General features: G+C 38.5%; 1 protein-coding gene and 1 long non-coding RNA gene across 3 annotated transcripts in view; one reads left to right on the plus strand and one right to left on the minus strand.

Annotated features, from left to right (window-relative positions):
* Window positions 1-12,925, minus strand: part of GTF3C3 (general transcription factor IIIC subunit 3) — a 35,422-nt gene extending 22,497 nt beyond the window's left edge. For both annotated transcript variants that reach the window (XR_014024528.1, XM_081313006.1), the window contains exons 1-6: window positions 12,773-12,925; window positions 11,184-11,286; window positions 9,712-9,887; window positions 9,186-9,309; window positions 6,477-6,668; window positions 1,802-1,967 (exon numbers count right to left, since the gene is read on the minus strand). Coding sequence is in view for 1 of the 2 variants with exons in the window: in XM_081313006.1 (XP_081169132.1) it covers window positions 1,802-1,967; window positions 6,477-6,668; window positions 9,186-9,309; window positions 9,712-9,887; window positions 11,184-11,286; window positions 12,773-12,874 (863 nt within the window). In the remaining variant the exon portion in view is untranslated. The remainder of the gene's footprint in view (window positions 1-1,801; window positions 1,968-6,476; window positions 6,669-9,185; window positions 9,310-9,711; window positions 9,888-11,183; window positions 11,287-12,772) is intronic.
* A 339-nt stretch (window positions 12,926-13,264) lies between these two features.
* Window positions 13,265-19,298, plus strand: LOC308667046. The gene is made up of 3 exons (XR_014026219.1): window positions 13,265-13,327; window positions 14,925-14,984; window positions 19,221-19,298. It is a non-coding gene; the product is annotated as an uncharacterized lncRNA (long non-coding RNA).
* Window positions 19,299-19,915: the final 617 nt, after the last annotated feature.

A 19,915-nucleotide genomic window follows, 5' to 3' on the forward strand; every position in this document is an offset into this window, starting at 1 on the left:
AGAAGGCCTGAATGAGGACAGCGTATTACATTGCTGAAACCCAGTTAAGTCGTCATAATCAGAATTAGTCTAAAGCCACAGATTTGTAAGCTTTGGAAAAATGTAATTATCAAAAGTGAAAGCAAAAACTTTAGCATTCTTTCTTATGGCTAATACCAAAGAAGGAGAGTCATAGTAATAGACAAGCCTAGGGCAAAGCTAGCTGAATTCATACCTCTCTAAACCAGGGCTTGAGATAAGGGGTTATCTAATGTGATAGGATCAGCTCAAGAAAATCAGTAATCAGTTATAGTGCACATTACAACTAAGCCACACACTCATGTTTTTCCTGTTCTATCTGACCAGATTAAATTGTCCGGTAAACAGCAGCCCAGAGAGTGCCTAACAGGAATTAGGCTTCACCTCCACATGCTATGGTCAGCTTTTTTGAAGTATAGTGAAAACGCTATATTGAAACTACTGAAATGTAATCCTGTGTTTTTAATCTTTTTATTGAACTAACACAGCTTTTAAAAAGACATATTGGTATGTCCTGATTATTAATTACTTTGGTATTTCTCCTTTTATATAGCTAGTCTGATAAATTAAGTTTGGAGCAAGCCATTACTTAATTTATATTGCATTATATTAATTTATATTATATTACATATATTATATGACATATCAAATGTAATCACTAACTTGAAACCCAGTAAATTATTCACTTTCAGTGTTAACATTTCTTGGGAGTCAATCATTTCCTTCCAATGTTTATCAAATGTCATGACTTCAGCAATATTTTATTTTGCCTCTTCTTATATCTTAAAATAGCCTGTTAGGTTAAACCCGCTTCCTTAAACCTCTTTTGAATGTTCGTTCCAAAGAAAAAAGAAAAGAAAAACCATATTTCCTGGCCCTTAGGACCAGAATGCAATTTGGGAGCTGAATCCATCAAATGATCAGCATCGGGACTGGAAATCATGAATTCCATAAAGCAAAGAAAGCCACGTATAAATACAGTATGCTGCAGTGGGAAAGATTTTTCCAAATGCAGATCAGCAACAACTCCCAGCTAACTTTGCACTAATGGTGGGTCATTCTGTTCTGCCTGATAACATCCTTTCATCTTGTTTTCATTTGTCTTCTAGTGTATACCTCTATCTGATTCCTCCAGGAATTTCAAGTGTTATTTCTGTTCATGGTAGTCTGACTCCACTTTAATGCCAAAGTAAGACACCGCATCTTATCACAGGAGTACAGCTGCTGTTTACTTTACTGGTGGTCCTCATGTAATGACCCCTTATTCAATGATCATTTGAACGGCGCTGAACAGTTACCACAGATCCTTGAACTTTTACAGTTACAGCATCGTCGAGACCATGTGATCACAACCCATGGGCTTGGCATCCACTTTGTGATGTCACAGCATCCTGCGGCCATGTGACTGCCATTGGCAATCTTCTTTGCCAATTTTAAACAAGCAGAGCCCAAAACGGCAGAAGTCACAAACAGCAAATATGTGATGCCTTCATGACGGTTTGTTTCACAGTGGCAGTTGAGAATGCCAGAATTTCCAATGCTAGCAGGCACATGACATCGCACTCTTTGACTGCCTGCTGAGCAATAAATATTCTAGTCTTCAATTCATGTCGTTAAGTGAGGACCACCTGCATTCCAAAGCAGCCAACCAATTATAACACATCATTTTTGTATCCTGCAATTATTAACTATAGCAACAAGTAGAAGCAAAAGAAAATACTCCCTTTAGAAGCTGATGTTTCAGTTCAGTTCAGCACTGACTTAAGCGTTCCGCTCTACTTACTTGGCCATGTCTCTTGCCAAAAGCATAAAGCGTTCACCATCAGAAGGAGTCAGAAGATTTAAAATGCGTCTGTAGCCATCCATTGCCAGTTTGTGCTCCCCTAACTGTTTGTAGAGATTTGATCTCTCCCACAAATAACGGACGTTAGTAGCATCATATTTCAGAGCTATAAAAATGGAAGTGGTATGATAAATCACTTTGAGATTTGTAATTCCGGGAAACAATATTCAAATATATTCAACGGAACAAATTTATTTATACATTTTATTTATTTCTAAGGTAAAAGTAAAGGTAAAAGGTTCTCCCGCAAATGCGTGCTAGTCGTTTCCATCTCCGTTTCAAAGCCGAAGAGCCAGCGCTTGTCTGAGGACGTCTCCGTGGTCATGTGGCCGGCATGACTAGATGCCAAAGGTGCACAGAACGCTGTTACCTTCCCACCGTAGTGGTCCCTATTTTTCTACTTGCATTTTTACGTGCTTTCGAACTGGGACGAGTAACAGGTGCTCACTCTGATACGCGGCACTCGGGATTCGACCCGCCAAACTGCCGACCTTCTGATCGACAAGCTCAGCATCCTAACTCACTCCACCGCGTCCCTTGTCTTTATTTCTATTGTTCTTTAATTGTGATAATGGGAAAGCAATAAGAAAACATCTCATCCTGAAAATCATCCAAGGATGAAATCAAAAATTCTGAATGCTGAACAGACTGTTATCATAACATTGAAGGGATTTTATTATGTTTAAGGTTGATGTTAGTAATACTGATATTAGTAGTGATACTTCGTAATCATCTTTGTTTATGTGCAAGCAGCCTTGTAGGTGCTTTATATTGGGAAATTAGTTATATAAAAGCAAATGTTTCATGCTTTAGGTACAGGGGATTGCTTACGTGAAAAGAGCATGGTGAGGGGAGGGGGAAAAGGAGTTATGGTGGAGCCTGGGTTGTTGTGTATGAGTCATCATCTAGGAATTATTTTTCTGTACCTTTTGGTTCCTAGTACCAAGACCGGATCTCTTTGTTCTGGAAAGGTATAAAAGGTGGAGGAAGACATCTTTCCTGGTTGCTGCCTTCATCTCTCTACCAGCCATGAAGAGAGATGCGGCCACCCAACTCTATTTTGATCAAAATAAAACTTGTTTGCTTGCTGAAACCTCGGCTCAGGAGTTTCTTTTGGCTCTTTTAAATTCCTGAGTAATGCTGGGACAATTGTGAGGCTAAGTGTAAAACCTTACAACATATTGAGCATCCGTTCTCAAAACCAATATATCTTTGAAGTAACAAAAATTAGGGTAAAAAAAAAGTCAATTCATGGACTTCCAGTGACTATGGCTGACTGACCAAGTCCAGAATGCTCCCTATGGACCAAAGCTTTTTCAATTTACAAACAAGAGATTTAAGATCCCTAACTTTATATAACTCCTGGGTTAGGGAGAGTCCCAAAATCACCCCGCAAGATCCTCCATACAGAGGCAATTTTCTTCAAGGCAATTTTGAAGCCACACTCTGAAGTAGATGGGTGAGCCATTTAGCTGGGGAGGTTGGGCTTCAATCACCTTCACTGTTGAAAAAGCACCCACTTCAGAATTTACTTTTCAAACAGACAATAAGTTGCACCTTTTACTTTATTTACTAAGGTAAAAGAGACTCTTTTCAATCCCAGCTTATTACTCCTTTTTGAAGATCTGTGCCATTTTCAGGACCTTGTTATTGTTGAACGACAGGGAGGAGGGTTGCCAGAGATGTGCTAAAATTAGGTAGCGTGGACCACTCTTTTCTCTTTTGAGGGAGAAACATAAGGATTTTTTAAAATGTTAAGTTTTATTTTGTCATTTTTATGAATTTTTCACCTTTGTCATTGGGAGTTATAATTTGCATTTTTTTATTTTTATTTTTGGCTGAAATCTTCCGATTTTAATGGATTCTGATTGGCCAGAAGATACCATCTGATTTAGAAAAAGCTTTCTTAAAAAAAGATTTATTCTTTGACCACTAAAAGGTAAAGGTAAAGGTTCCCCCGCACATGCGTGCTAGTCGTTTCCGACTCTAGGGGCCGGTGCTCATCTCCGTTTCAAAGCCGAAGAGCCAGCGTTTGTCCGAGGACGTCTCCGTGGTCATGTGGCCGGCATGACTAGACGCCAAAGGCGCACGGAACGCTGTTACCTTCCCACCGTAGTGGTCCCTATTTTTCTACTTGCATTTTTACGTGCTTTCGAACTGCTAGGTGGGCAGAAGCTGGGACGAGTAACAGGCGCTCACTCTGTTACGCGGCACTCGGGATTCAACCCGCCAAACTGCCGACCTTCTGATTGACAAGCTCAGCGACCTAACCCACTGAGCCACCGCGTCCCTTATTCTTTGACCACTAGAGTGGGCTAAAGTACTGAAGAAGATGAAGCAAAATAGAAGGCAGTTAAACCGGAGAGAGACTGCAAAAGTTGTTTTGGAGAAGTATTTAAACAAAACAATTCACTGTGTTGATAAATTATGTTCGAAAGATGTCATGAAGGATGAGCAAGAGGAACAAATTATTTAAGTAATAGAAACAATGATAAGTAAACCAGAGATGCAGCCAGAAAGTTATCAAACAACTGAGGCTACTGCACAAGCATTTGAAAATGCAAAGGACCTAATTGCAATTTTGGAATATAAATCTGAATCCAACAGTTCCTATTATGAAGATGGCTAAATTATGAGTTTCCCAGTGCAATTGGAAAAAAAAGTGCAAGTAAATTTACAATTCTCAAGAGAACAAATTTGAGATCTCTACTTCAAAATCAAAGTGGAAATCGACAATGTTGACATATTTGTTCTAAAAGTCATATTGGAGAAAAAGAAGTTTATACTTATATAATAGACAGATTTTATTATATAAACTGGAGGAAATAACTTAAATTTAACAAGTTAGTAAGTTAAGTGGAATTAGGGTTGATTTTGTATTGGTTTGGCATATGTAGTTTTAAACATAATTCCAATGCATTGTTTTGCGTATATAAAGTGGATTTGAAAATAGGTTTTCTGTTTTTTTATTTTTAAAATTTGAGTAATTTATTTTTAAAGCTGGAGTAATTCTTAAAGCTTGCAAAATATTATTTAAAGTGAATTTGAAAGTATGTATCTATATATTAAAACAAAGTTTAAAAATGCATTAGAATTTATTTGTTATAAAGATGCATTTTTAAAGAAATATTTAGAGTTTTAAAATGAATATAAAAAAGTTTTATATTTATATTTATAAAAGGTTAAATTATATGAAAAAGTATAGTGGTTTTTGTTAATATAAATGATAGAAAGATTAATAAGGATAAATAGAAATATATATCATTTCTCATAACAGGAGAAAAAAATGATTTGGTTAAGGTGATGAGGTAAACTGTTTTAAACAAAGATATTATTTGGTCTTGTTTCTATTGGATTATTACTTCTGGTTTTGAGATTTGGAAAAGAAAAAAAATGAAAGTGAGAATTTAGATTGAAGATTTTATAATTGTGTAGTTATAGGAGTGGACGCGGTGGCTCAGTGGGTTAGGACGCTGAGCTTGTCGATCAGAAGGTTGGCAGTTTGGCCGGTCGAATCCCGAGTGCCGCATAACAGAGTGAGCGCCTGTTACTAGTCCCAGCTTCTGCCAACCTAGCAGTTCAAAAGCACGTAAAAATGCAAGTAGAAAAATAGGGACCACTACAGTGGGAAGGTAACAGCATTCCGTGCACCTCTGGCGTCTAGTCATGCCGGCCACATGACCACGGAGACGTCCTCGGACAAGCACTGGCTCTTTGGCTTTGAAACGGAGATGAGCACCGGCCCCTAGAGTTGGAAACGACTAGCACACCTTTACCTTTACCTTTTTTTAGGAGTGGCTTGAAATAATTATAGGTAATATAAACAGTTGAGTATTAGTATTTTACTGTGTTGGAAAGAGTCAGAAGTCAATATTTTTTTCTTTTATTTTTGTTTTCCATCCTGCATTCACCCCCTTATTATTTTCATTGTATTTTATGCTATAATGTATCTTAATAAACCTTAATACAACTTTTTTTTAAAAAAAGATTTAAAAGCATACTTCAGTTGTACCATACTGTAAACAGAATGCTAAACAGCCATGATAAATTGGTATTATTCCACAAGTCAATTGTTATTTCATTTCATATTATCTGCCACATCTTTGTGACATTATAGCTTAATATTTCCATCTAATTTCATTCAGAGTACATGAAAGGTTTTCCAGCAGAACACTAGAAAGCTTTTAAAAACTCTATACCAGGGGTAGGCAACCTTGGCTCTTTTATGACTTGTGGACTTCAACTCCCAGAATTGAACTGGCTCAGGAATTCTGGGAGTTGAAGTCCACGAGTCATAAAAGAGCCAAGGTTGCCTATCCCTGCTCTATACATTTTGCCTGCCCTATCAGGATCATCTATCACTTTGTACATAACCAGTTTCCCATCTTGATTTGGTACGTCATAACAAAAAGGCAAGGAGACTGTAAATATACTAAAATGCCTAAATATCTCAACAAATTAACTTATGATGTGACCATCAAAATCAGCTGAATGAAATTAGGTTCAACAGATGCAAAGACTAATCTGTAATGAAAACAATACTGTGACACCTGCTGCAAAATAGACAGTAAAGCAAATTTCATTAAATAATCTGCTATGACATTAATTTGCTTACCTTTCGAATAGCAAAAAACGGCCTGTTTAATATTGTCTTGCTCAAGTGACATTTCAGCTAGCCTGACCCATTCCTCCGTGTCACTGGGATTTAAGTGAGCAGCAATCAGTTCAAACTGCAAAGATTTTTCCATATCTCCTTGGTCTTCATAAATCATAGCAAGAGTGGAGAATGGCTCATAAGCAAGTGGAGCTGTTGGGTGCCAAAAGAAAAATGGGTTACTATTCATAATCATTTCAATAAAATGCCTAAATTTGTGCATGCTGCACCTAGCAACAATAATCATTTGAAACTGTTTAAAAACAGATTAGCAGTTCATTTCTGAATATAATGCAAAAAGCTGCTTTGCACCTATAAAACTGTAGCAGCTTAGACTGGAGGAAGTATGGGAAGGATTTCCTATATGGACCCACCCAACTGTTAAGATCTTACTCCGAGACCCTGTTTTGGATGCAAAGCTGGCTGAGGAATTCTGGGAGTTGAAGTCCACAAGTCTTAAAGTTGCCAAGATTGGGGACCCCTGGTCTAGACTCTAGAGAGAGGACAGATAGTAACACAGATTGGGATCTTTTCCAAACTTTCTTCCATGACACAAAAACAGCAGCATTTGAATTTGCTTTTCCCCAAATAATTTTAAATTATTTGGCTGCCGTTGATGATGTTAAGTTAGGCAGTTTTTAATTTTAAAAAACAAAAGCATAATTCAAATATGAGAACTTTTTTAAGAAAAAGAAGCAGTTTTTTTATTACAAATATCTGAAGGCTTAGGGGGAAAATGTGATTTTTCCATTTTTCCCATTTTCCCCCCTAGGCCTTCGCCCCTGCCCCCCCCCCGACTCCAAGGAAAAAGGAAAAAATTGAAACAATAACTTTCAGTTATTTAAGAACTGCAATGGGAAAACTTTTATCTAACACTATAGTTCCTGTATTTAAAGGACAAATAGTGCAATTCAGCATGATGCATTAAACTAGGAAAGAAAGGATTCAGTTGTCTATATCTGACTTATTATCTAAAGATTAGTGGATCTACTCTTAATAAGGCTTCAAATAAAACTCTGTTTTATTATCACGTTGATGGTTTCCTACATCAACTTCTTTTTCTAATTTACAATCCTGCAAAATTAAGATTGTAGATCCCCTTACAGAGAATATTCAAAACATTTTAAACAAAACACAATTAGTAAATGTAATTACAATATTGTCTGGCTTAATTATTCTTTTATATTTAATTGCTATGCCAAATACAGTTACTGTAAAAATGAACTAGGCAGTTCATATTGTACTGCAGATTGTTAAAATAGCAAAGTGAGCTTAAATCAGTAGAGGCTATTTCAACATTCCAAAGAGGAGGAAAACATTTATTGTGCTTTCAAAATGTCCAGCAATGTACCGTATTTTCCAGCGTATAAGACGACTGAGCGTATAAGATGACCCCCCCAGCTTTTGAGATGATTTTCAAGATTTTTCGTCTTATACGCCGGAAAATCAGTGAGCCCGGGAAGGCACGCCCTCCCCTCTCACTGTGGAGGAAGCAGGGCAGGCTGGCGTCTGGCGGGAGCCGGCAGGGCAGTCCTGCGCACACGGAGTGCTCCTTAACAGCCGGGGAGTGTGCACGTGCGCAGGACTGCCCTGCCGGCTCCCGCCCAACGCCGGACGGCTCCGCCGATGCTGCTTCAAGAGGGAAGAGCGTGAGGCACCTGCCATGGCTCCCCGAGGACTCCTTAGGAGCCGGGGAGCGCGTGCGTGCGCAGGACTGCCCTGCTGACTCCCGCCAGACGCCAGCCTGCCTTGCTTCCTCCACAGTGAGAGGGAAGGGCGTGCCTTCCCAGGCTCACTGACTTACAGCCAAGCCGGAGCCGAAAGGGGCTTTTCCTTCCACCCACCCTTTGGAATAGACGCAAGAGCTCCCGGGGTCTAGCGTTTGCAAGGGGGAGGGGAAGGGGCTGAGAGGCTCTTGGGGGTGGGAAGGGAGAGTCATGTTGGAGGGGGGACTGGACTAAGGAGGCTTGAAGTTGCTTTGCAAGAATGGGGGCGCTCGATTGATTTATGTACTATTTTCCGGCGTATAAGACGACTGGGTGTATAAGACGACCCCCCAACTTTTGAGATGATTTTTCATGGGTTAAAAAGTCGTCTTATACGCCGGAAAATACGGTAACATTTCCATGTAGGATTTTCATTCTGTAATATATGTGGATCTTGTGGGATATGTAAAGTTTGCATGTGAATGGGACAAGGGGGAAAGCAAGAATAGCCAAAGCAAAAAGTGGTCATACATCAATTTTAAAGAGTATGTTTTTAAAACCATATATCCATGTATTTCCTTATGGGGTTTATTTCTTCTATTCTACCTTCCTGAAAAGAAATGTTAAAAGTAAACTTTTCAAAGCTTGGCAATTGCAGATTGAGAGCCCAAAGTGTTCAGAAACTATGCATGGGTTAAGTTTGTGCACCTATGCTACCCTACAACACTAATGTAACCAAAAGATCAGTGCTAGAGTAAAATAGCTTTGAACAACATATTTTCTAGAGGGATCATTGGGAAAATTTAAGAAGTTAACAAAAAATAGGAGAAAGTGGTTATAAAAACATAAAGCAGATGCAACATCAGGTCTATAATGACACACTGAATTGTCTTGTATTAATGTTATGTGTCCCTTCTATTTATTCTCAGTAACAAATCTGACCCACAGAAGCATTCAAAGATACCTTGTCTTATGATCTCCATGCACATTAGAATGGCTTCTTCATGTTCACCTCGAGCAAATCTAATGTTAGCTTCACCCATAAGGCCTCTCAGGGCACGAGGCAATTTACTGCGTGGACGTTTTTCCTAGAAAACAGATTGGCATCAATATATTTCAATAAATTCAGTTGTTATTACTACCTACAAAGAATATTTTTCTAGTAAAAATATGTTTAAATTGAGAGTGTTGAACTGTTGATTTAAACTGTTGTTTGACTGTGCAATAGCCATGTACATTGTTTAATATATAATTTATATCATGCATCCACACAGAACCCACTTAATCAAATCCTATCATAAATATTTCCAGTTAAGCAATAAGGATGTGCATGCTTCAAAAAAGGTTTAGAAGAAATGCTTCAGAATCCATAGAAATGGGAACTCAATCCTTCTTTGGGGTAACTAGATCTTTTTTTTTCTTTTCGAGGCTTCCACATAAACCTGAAAAAAAGATGTGGCTGCTTTAAGGGCTCTTATTATATTGCTTACCTTCATCATTTTCTTAGTCTCTCTATTAAGCACCATCTCCAGTGCAAAAACATCGCCCGCTGTAGGTTGCTCAGAGATCTCATCTTCCTCCTCCTCCTCCTCTTCTTCATCATTCTCTCCCATCATGGAGGCAAAAACTCGATGGACAGATTTACTGATACCATCTGATATCTCTTCTGCTCAGAGAAAAAGATTAATAATGTTGTCTAATTAATGTAAAACAGGGAGAGTTCATAAAATCATAAAAGTTGTCCTTGAAGAAAGAGAGAAAGAACCCCAGTTCAAATAAAGGAAAGAGCAAATAGCAAAGGAAAATTGAAGGAAAATTGTAAGCACGGTCACGGTCATGTGGTTTTTCACTTAGCAACTGTTTCTAATCTTATGAAGAAGAATCTTATGAAGAACTTAACGACCATTTTGCCCGTATCAATTGTGGTCACTAAACAAGAACTATTTGTATTAAGACATAATTGTAATCAAACACCCACAGAATCAATAAGAGTAATTCAAGTCTTTAAAGCAGTGGTTCCCAACCTATTCTATACTGCGCACCCCTAGAACGCTTCTGATATATTCTTGCACCCCTTACAAAAGTTCGATATAGCGGCAACGAATAATACATATACACTATAATTTTGAAACTTCTAAACCCAAGTTTTTGCACCTCCTGGAATATCGTCTCGCACCCCCAGCAATATATATTGTGAATATTGGCCACAATATCCAAGGCTGATGAGAGCTGAAGGGCAGCAGGTTCCCTTCTCTGTCGATTAATAAAGTGATAAGCTTGAAAAATAATATGATAGAACATATTTTTATTTATTGGATTTATATACCGCCCTTTCCCGAAGGACTCAGGGTGGTTTACAGGTTATTTAAAACCAAATCAATACAAAAGTTAAAAACAATTAAAAAAAAAGATTAAATCATCCCTAAAAAAATTAAAACCCCAGTTAAAAATTCTCAGCCTGGGCCGGAGAGCTCAAAGAGCCAGGACTTCAGGTCCCAGCGAAATGAACGAAGGTTCATATTATTAGATCATCACTTTAGTTTTTTGTACTTCTACACAAACTGGCAGAAACCCTCAAAAACTTTCTACTCTGGCTCAAGATGCTGTAGACAAGACATATCAAACTCGCAACATCACGTGACGTTGCACGACGCATCGGAGCTTTTTCCCCATTGCTGGCAATGGAGTGGGAGCAGTTTCGTGGTGACATATCTGTCCCCTGGGTCGGCAGTTTGACACCCCTGCTGTAGACTGATCACAAAGGATATACATACATGTTTGAATTAAAGCCTATCAAATAATAATTAGTATTACATACAGATTCCTGAGGCTGGGGAAATTGTGACTTATTTTCACTGCAAAGTGGCAGTGAGCCCCCATGTTCTGATTTATAAATGTGACAGCAAAGCAGTGATCAGGATATTTACCCCTTGGTAAGTGAAAAAATAAGCATAAAACATACCTTCTGCTTCAATATGTCCTTGTATTTCAGTAGACATTCCTTGCCCAGAAGTAGAAGGGCCATCAGGGTCTTCTGCATTTTCCTCAGTGAGTACATTTTGTCCCTGTAAAGTTTAAAAAGAAAATAACATTAATTTTATATTACAGGTAGTCCTTAACTTACAACCATTTATTTAGTGACCGTTGGAAGTTACAATAACACTAAAAAAGTGCCTTATGATCATTTTTCACACTTACAACCATTGCAGAATCCCCATAGTCATGTGATTAAAATTCGGATGCTTGACAACTGGTGTGTATTTATGATGGTTGCAGTGTCCCAGAGTCATGTGATTACCTATTGTGATATTCTGGCAAACAACCTCAATGGGGAGGCCAGATTCACTTAACAACCATGTTACTAACTTAACAACTGCAGCGATTCACTTAACTGTGACAAAATAGTTCATAAAATGGGGCAAAACTCACTTAACAACTGTCTTGCTTAGGAACAGAAATTTGAGTTCAACTGTGATCGTAAGTCAAGGACTGCCTGTATTCTGAGTAGAATATTCAGTGGATTAAAAATACATATATGCTTAAGAAAAACACTATATTAGTGAGTAATTAATTAAAACTGAGGCTTCATTGTATGACTTATTTTGGAAGAGTTCATGAAAATTAAATGGTCAACTTTAATGAATCTGTCAATAGACAATAAAGCTAAGTAATGTAAAACAGGCTTTGTATAGAAATTACATCATTAACTGGACATTATCCTCAATTGACTGCACATTTTGCAAATGACTTAACAAAACTTAGCTACACTTTGGATAACAGAATCATGTATATCTTAAAGTAAACAGAATTGGTCAGAGGTAATTTAAATAAAGTGAACATGTGCCAGCACAAAACTGGTAAGGTAACACAATGTGTTTTACAGTTATAATAATTGCTTTCCTGTCTCTTTGCCTTAGCCCATATGGGATTCCCTTGTATTTTGTATTTACTTAAGTACCCAAAAGCAAAACAGGCTCTTTTATGTCCCCCCAAAAATACTGATAAATCTTCAAACTTTTGAAATCTGGACTGGGCTGCAAAAATCCGGAGGACCACTAAAAGACAGCACACACACAAAAAAAAATCCCACTGCTTTGCTACCACGTAGTGGCCCATCGGATTTTTGCTGCCCGGAAACGAGCCCTAGATCCAGTATTTATCAGGACAAACGCATATCATGAAATAGATGCATAAGAGATATCCCATCATTTACGTTTTCTACTAAAATTATTTTTAGGATTTTATGAGCCAACAGCCCTTATTTAAAATGCAAAGAAGCTATCGGGTACCTGAGTACATAACACACTACTGAAAATGAGGGGAGAACAAGACATTATAGATATAATTACAAACACACAAATAAATAAATAAATAATAAATAAATAAATAATAAAATAATAAATAAATAAACCTTTATTGTCAAAGTACAACATGTGTACATTGAGATTAGCTGAGCCTCCCCCCCCCGTGCTCTCTCCCCCCAACACACAGTGACAACAAACCCTGAAAGAAGTAAAAATTGTAAATAACTGCGAAACAAAAAGGCCTCACCTTTCTTTCGCAGTTTTTACGCTCCTCTCGGCGACGCTCGAACTCCTCGAAAGAGATTTTCCCTTCCAGATACTCAATTAATTCGGGGCTGAACCCCGACATGTTATACTCCGCCGAGGAAACAGCCGCAAACCAATCCCAAAAGCCGCTCGTGCGAACGGCGGGGAACCTATTTCGAAAGGACCGCAATTCCCTCGCTTAAAAGAGTCCGACTACGAATGAAAAGAGTGGAGCCTCGCCGACTTCGATGCCTATTGCGCATGCGTTCGTGGCTGAGGTTTGCATTTTAAATAAGGGCTGTTGGCTCATAAAATCCTAAAAATAATTTTAGTAGAAAACGTAAATGATGGGATATCTCTTATGCATCTATTTCATGATATCCGTTTGTCCTGATAAATCCTGGACCTAGGGCTCGTGGCTGAGGTTGCGCATGCGTTCGTGGCTGAGGTTGCTAGGGGAGGGAGGGCCGAGAAGTTTTCCCTTTCTTGCATTCGAGCGCTTAAAAGCGGAGGAGGGATTTATCTCTTTAAACGGGAAGACCATCAATCAAATATTGTGAGTAATGTTCAAATGCTGTCATACTATTCATGGGAATTATCAGACAGCTCTGTTGTAACTATGCACTAGTACAGGGGTAGGCAGCCTCGGCTCTTTTATGACTCATGGACTTCAACTCCCAGCATTCCTGAGAATTGAAGTCCACGGGTCATAAAAGAGCCGAGGTTGCCTAGCCCTCCACTAGTACCACCCTTGGATCCACCTTTTAACTTTCTCTGTCAAGAATAGGCGACCTGCTGTGCTTGTCCTACTAGCCTCGCTCCACTCAGTTGACGACTGAGAATTCTGGGAGGTGTAATCCAAAAGCTGAAGGGCAGCAAGCAAGTTACTGAAGTCTAACCTTAAACTGTAACTCAGCACTGCCTCTTCCCGTTTGGACCTCTGACTTCCCTCCAAGACAATGGCTGACAAAGTCTAATTACTTTTATATATAAATATAAATAAATATAAATAATATAAATAATAATATAAATAATATATATATAAATATAAATATATATAAATATATATAAATATAAATATAAATGGAATTAAAATAAATAAAACAAAATAAAAATATATCTGTTTGGGGGAAATGAACAAAGAGGTGAGGACAAGGGGAGATACTGGATGAAGATTGTCAGGGGTGGAGAAGGAAAGAGACTGTAGTAGACTCAAAAAAGATCTCAAAATTGAACAGTCCTCTCAACAGAGCTTGAGAGATATGACATCATCTATCTCCAGTCTACAACACAGTCCTTTCAGCAATTCCAAGAAGGCTCCACACCCATTTGCACTACTCGGGTGATCACAAATAAACCTCCAAGTGGCCTCAATGACTCTCTAAAGGAATGCAAATGACCAGCTGTCTGCAAGGAATATAAATCCTTCCATTCTCCACCATCCAGTCAGAGCTGAAGAAGCTTCTTGGATGAGAAGCGAAACGTCTTCAAAGAAAAACAAGAAAGTCCAGTTGTCTCTTGAAAAAGCACTTTTGGGACAACCATTGCCTGGATGATTGAGAATCTCCATATATATTCATTGGCGAACTACAAATTTCATGGAAAATCCCCACCAAGCCCCAGTATAACCCAGGCTGGTTCGAAATGAATTTACTTCCAGTTAGAGACAATATACCTATCCCCTTAATAAACCTAAAATAGAGGAAAAGATGGAGATGAATGGAGTCAGCATAGGTTGTAGAACCTAAGTTTGTATGGTCCTAAATATATTCCTGGAACTTTCCCAGGAAAACAATAGTCACTGGTTACTAGGACATTATTGTGTTTGACTACAGGTGCACTCAGATCATGGATTTTGAGGTGCACCTGGTATTTGATCCTTTGAGCCTCCTTTTTTATAGCTCAATCCCTCATTCTGTAATATTCTCTATTACTTTGTTGTGGTAAAAGGGAAATATATTAACAAATATGATTTAGTGAGTCTACAGAACACCTTCCAGAATATGAATTTAATAGTTTAATATTAAAATAAAGTTATATTCTTGCAAAACCCACTTGTGCAAAAACAGGTATTCATAAAATGACTTATGAGAGACAAATCCTGGAAGAGGGGTTCTAAATGCCACCACACAAAACCTTGTGTATCATTTTAGGGTTACTGTGAGAAAATGCTTATACTGTTGGAGAATCCTGTTCTGCTGGTCAGGAGTGAGGTAATTAGAGCATTCCAAGATTCTGTATAAAAGTGGCATTATAGAAGAAAATGTTCTAGAGTTTCAACACATTCCTGAGTTTCAGAGACATACTTGTAATGGATAGGTCAGGGGTAGGCAACCTCGGCTCTTTTATGACTCATGGACTTCAACTCCCAGAATTTCTGAGTCAGCTATGCTGGGAGTTGAAGTCCATGAGTCATAAAAGAGCCGAGGTTGCCTACCCCTGGGATAGGGTATCTTTTTATATCTTCCAGTCAGAACTGCTGAAAGGAGAGCATAGCTGGTGACAGACAGCATCTCAGACTATCTGCCCTGGGAAGCTGAGTGATATTACCATTATCCATTTGGTGGTCTATTTCAAACAAATGTTGCTTAAGTGTGCCCTTGCTTGCTCATAAGTCGTAAGAGAGCTTGTTCTAAACTTGTTTCAACCCACTTTGAAATCTGTCCTCTAATGTCAGTGGTACTAAGCCTATAGGGAAAAGTGTCAAAAGTAGCATAGCACAGTTTGCCATATTCTAGTCTCCACTCTCATCTTTCCATAGTACAGTATTAGGGACACATCAAGGGACTTGGAAAATTGGGGAGTGGTTCCGAGCAGAATTGAGCTCCAAACTTCTGTTGCTAAGTGAGACATTTCTTAAGTGAGTTTTGCCCCATTTTATAACCTTTCTTGCCACAGTTGTTAAGTAATCACTACAGTTGTTAATAACATGATTGTTACGTGAATCTGACTTCCCATTGACTTTGCTTGTCAGAAGATCACAGAAGGTGATCACATGATCCCGGAATGTTGCAACCATCATAAATATGAGTTCGTTGCCAAGCATCTGAATTTTGATCACATGACCATGGGGACACTGTATAAAAAATGGTCATAAGTCACTTTTTTAGTGCCATTGTAACTTCAAACAGTCACTAAATGAACTGTTGTAAGTTGAGGATTACTTATATACCTTGTCCTATAGCTTAATCCAAGATACAGGGTCTAATGCTGTTCAAGATCCACAAAGGCTGCCTAAAGAGAAGCAGTATTCTGAGTAATATATTTCTCAGTAAGGTGTTTAAATGTAAGACAATGGTTGTCTAAACAACCTTGTTTAGCCCATATGTTTTGTTTTAGAGCCCATATGTCTGGCCTATAGAATCTTTTGAAGCTCTTCCAGTCACTTTTTCTTACCATCCTGAACACCCTGATATCATTTGTAAATGCAGCCACTCGTTGCTCAGTCTGAATTCCAGATCATTGATATATAATTCAAAAGCGCTGCTCTCCACAGTTAACTTTCCATTTTCACAAGTACAAGAATGCTTCATTTATTACCACTTGGTTTTCTGTTTTTCTCTAACCGCTTGCCGATCCATGACAGCCCCTGCCTTCTTAATCTCTAGCAGCCAAGTTTAATACACAGTGAGAAATTTTGTCAATGGCTTTTTTGCCAATCCAGGTACAGATAGTACAATTCTTGGTATCATCCATGTCTGCATGCTGGTTCACTTGTTGTTGTTAGTTGCGAAGTCGTGTCCAACCATCGCGATCCCATGGACAATATTCCCTCAGACCTTCCTGTCCTCTACCATCTTCTGGAGTCCATTGAAGCTCACACCCGCTGCTTCAGTGACTCCATCTAGCCACCTCATTCTCTGTCGTCCCATTCTTCTCTTGCCCTCAATCTTTCACAGCATTAGGCTCTTCTCCAGTGAGTCCTTCCTTCTCATTAGGTGGCCAAAGTATTTGAGTTTCACCTTCAGGATCTGGCCTTCTAAAGAGCAGTCACGGTTGATCTCCTCTAGGACTGACTGGTTTGATCGCCTTGCAGTCCAAGGGACTCACAAGAGTCTTCTCCAGCACCACAGTTCAAAGGCCTCAATTCTTTGGCACTCAGCCTTTTTTATGGTCCAACTTTCACTGCCATACATTGCAACTGGGAAGACCATAGCCTTGACTATACGCACTTTTGTTTACAGGGTGATATCTCTGCTTTTTAGTGTGCTGTCTAGATTTGCCATGGCTTTTTTTTTAAAATTCCATTTATATCCCGCCCTTCTCCAAAGACTCAGGGCGGCTTACAAGCTTAGCAGTAGCCTTCATTCTGTGTATATGCCTGCTTATTAGGGCTGGGTCCTCATTTTACCTACCTCGGAAGGATGGAAGGCTGAGTCAACCTTGAGCCTGGTAGGATGCGAACCTGCACTAATTGCAGGCAGCTGGTGTTACTTAAGGAGGCATTAGCCCACTGCTCCACCAAGGCTCCTCCCCAGGAGCAAGCGTCTTCTAATTTCTTGGCTACAGTCCCCATCTGCAGTGATCTTGGAGCCCAGGAAAATAAAATCTGTCACTACCTCCATTTCTTCCCCATCTATTTGCCATGAATTGAGAGGGCCAGATGCCATGATCTTGGTTTTCTTAATGTTAAGTTTCAACCCAGGTTTTGCACTCTCCTTCTTCACCCGCAACAAGAGGCTCTTTAGTTCTTCTTCACTTTCTGCCATTTAAGTTAGCTTTAGTCTTTTAGATGCAGAAAGGGATTGATATATTATGGCCCTACAAGTAATTTACTTTGAGGATTTGAATAGCCAAATTAACCTTTACGGTTTGCTTTACTTTTGGATTTCACTTTACAAGATTTTGTTACCTTTAACATGCAGACTACTTCTTGATTATCTTTCTCCTTTTTATAGAGGTTATATCCAAATATAACTATGTCATACTGATTATTTCCATTCTCTCACACTATATTTCTTACCAGAAAAAGTATTGGTGAAAAGTATTGATGTAAGCTTGATTTAGTTTCCTTTTTTATCTCCTGCTTTTAATTTCTTTTGCTTTCAGTATATGCTGTATAACATTGCTTATCCCACAATGGAATAGTTTGATGGATATATAACTATGTGGAAATAGTTCAAAGTTGCCATTATTCCCTTAAAAGTAAATCCTTGAGGATGGATTTTCATTTATGTTGTGCATATTCCAACAGTGATAAGCTAGGTACATTTAAAACTATTTAAATGGTGTCACAGCTACTGAACAATATAAAAGCAGAGTGATTTTGGAGTCAAAATCTTTAAAGGAGAATTTCTTTTTTCCTGGATAATAAATGTAGACACATAGCAGTGTTCCAATATCTCAGGGGTTGCCACAAAGAAGAGGGAGTCAAGCCATTCTCCAAAGCGCCTGAAGGCAGGACAAGAAGCAATGGATGGAAACTAACCAAGGAGAGAAGCAACCTAGAACTAAGGAGAAACTTCCTGACAGTTAGAACAATTAACCAGTGGAACAACTTGCCTCCAGAAGTGGTGAATGCTCCAACACTGGAGGTTTTTAAGAAGAGACTGGACAGCCATTTGTCTGAAATGGTATAGGGTGTCCTGCCTGAACAGGGGGTTGGACTAGGGTCCCTTCCAACATCATCATCATTATTATTACCAAACAGGATAATTATGATTAATTAAAACAAGGACATGCCCATTGGAGAGTGCTAATCTACCAAATAATTTTAGCCATAGAGAAGAAAAGGTGCTTTTAGTAAAATCACATGTATCTACCAGGTGATATGCCAAATTAATTGTAATGGGCGTAATTTTCTACAAAATGGGAGAATATATATTGTTTCATTTTGATGATTCACATCAATCAACAACTCTCCTCCCATGGATAGCTCATAGAAAAATATGAAATTATTTAAACTCTCCAGTTCAAAAATATATTCCTTCCATCAGCCATCCTTTTTTGGAAAACAGCCGAGTAAATTAGTACCATTAAGCTACCCTTTTCTTCCCCACAAAGATAACATTGAGATTCATTGATATAACCATGGAGTTTTCTCAACAACAATATGGAATGGCTTGCCACTCACCTTTTGTCAGGGTATTAATTTAATAGCTAAACAGCTTATGTAATGATGTAATGGAATATAAGGTGGATGATGCAATGATAGGAATGACTCAGCAGGGTTTGTGTCTCTTTAGGAGCCTGAGTATAAAAGGGAAGGCTTTGCTGCAGTCTCTGTCTCGTCTGTTTCCTACTATAACTGCTGTGTGTTGGAGTTTGCTGTATTACCACGTGTATGTATGTTGTTACTGCTGTATGATATTGTAAATAGGGTATGATAAACTACCATTTAACATAGACAGTGTTTACTGCATTTACTCCTGGGTTATCTCAGCACAATAAGACTGTGCATGCTCTGACACCTTTGCTCCTTCACTCTTGCTAGCTGTATTCTTTTTCAGGCACTTCTGTTGATCAATTAACAGTCAGGGATGTCAAACTACAGGCCCGTGGGCCAGACACGTCATGAAGAAACTACACCCACTCCATTGCCGGCAATGGTGAAAAAGCTCCGATACATTGCGTGACATCACATGACGTCGTGAGTTTGACATGTCTGGTCTAAGTAATTCCAAGCTAAAAAATTTTCACTATTCTTTCCTATATCCGTGTTTGCAATGCAACATGTTACTGTTGAACAAAAACAAACAATCAAGTAACTTAGCAATATAATGCTTTCAGAGTTAGTTCTACCCACTGCTTAAAAGACTTGGTGTGAAAATTGAAGCCAGTTCTATATGGTTGAAGAACACTATAAACATATTTTATTTTTTCCTTTTATTAATACACAAAATATTAAAACTGAAAAAATACACCAAAATACTCTAACATAAAATACCTGAGCAGACTGAAGGCAAAAACACTCATTATTACATTCAAAAGCATTTGAGCAAAATAGAAATGCAGTTAACAATATTCACAGACTGCAATAAATGGTCTCTTGAGTGGCACTTTTCATAAATCTCATGTATTCCATGGAAAAGGTACTAAGATATACAATAACCATGATTTGTAATGGAACTTGATGTATAAAATATTTAAAAATTATGCACACCTACAACTGACTGCTTAAAGTATCATTCAGACATTTAGAAGA

This window comes from Vipera berus (assembly GCF_964194415.1).
Source record: "Vipera berus genome assembly, chromosome: 1".
Taxonomy (NCBI): Eukaryota; Metazoa; Chordata; class Lepidosauria; order Squamata; family Viperidae; genus Vipera; species Vipera berus.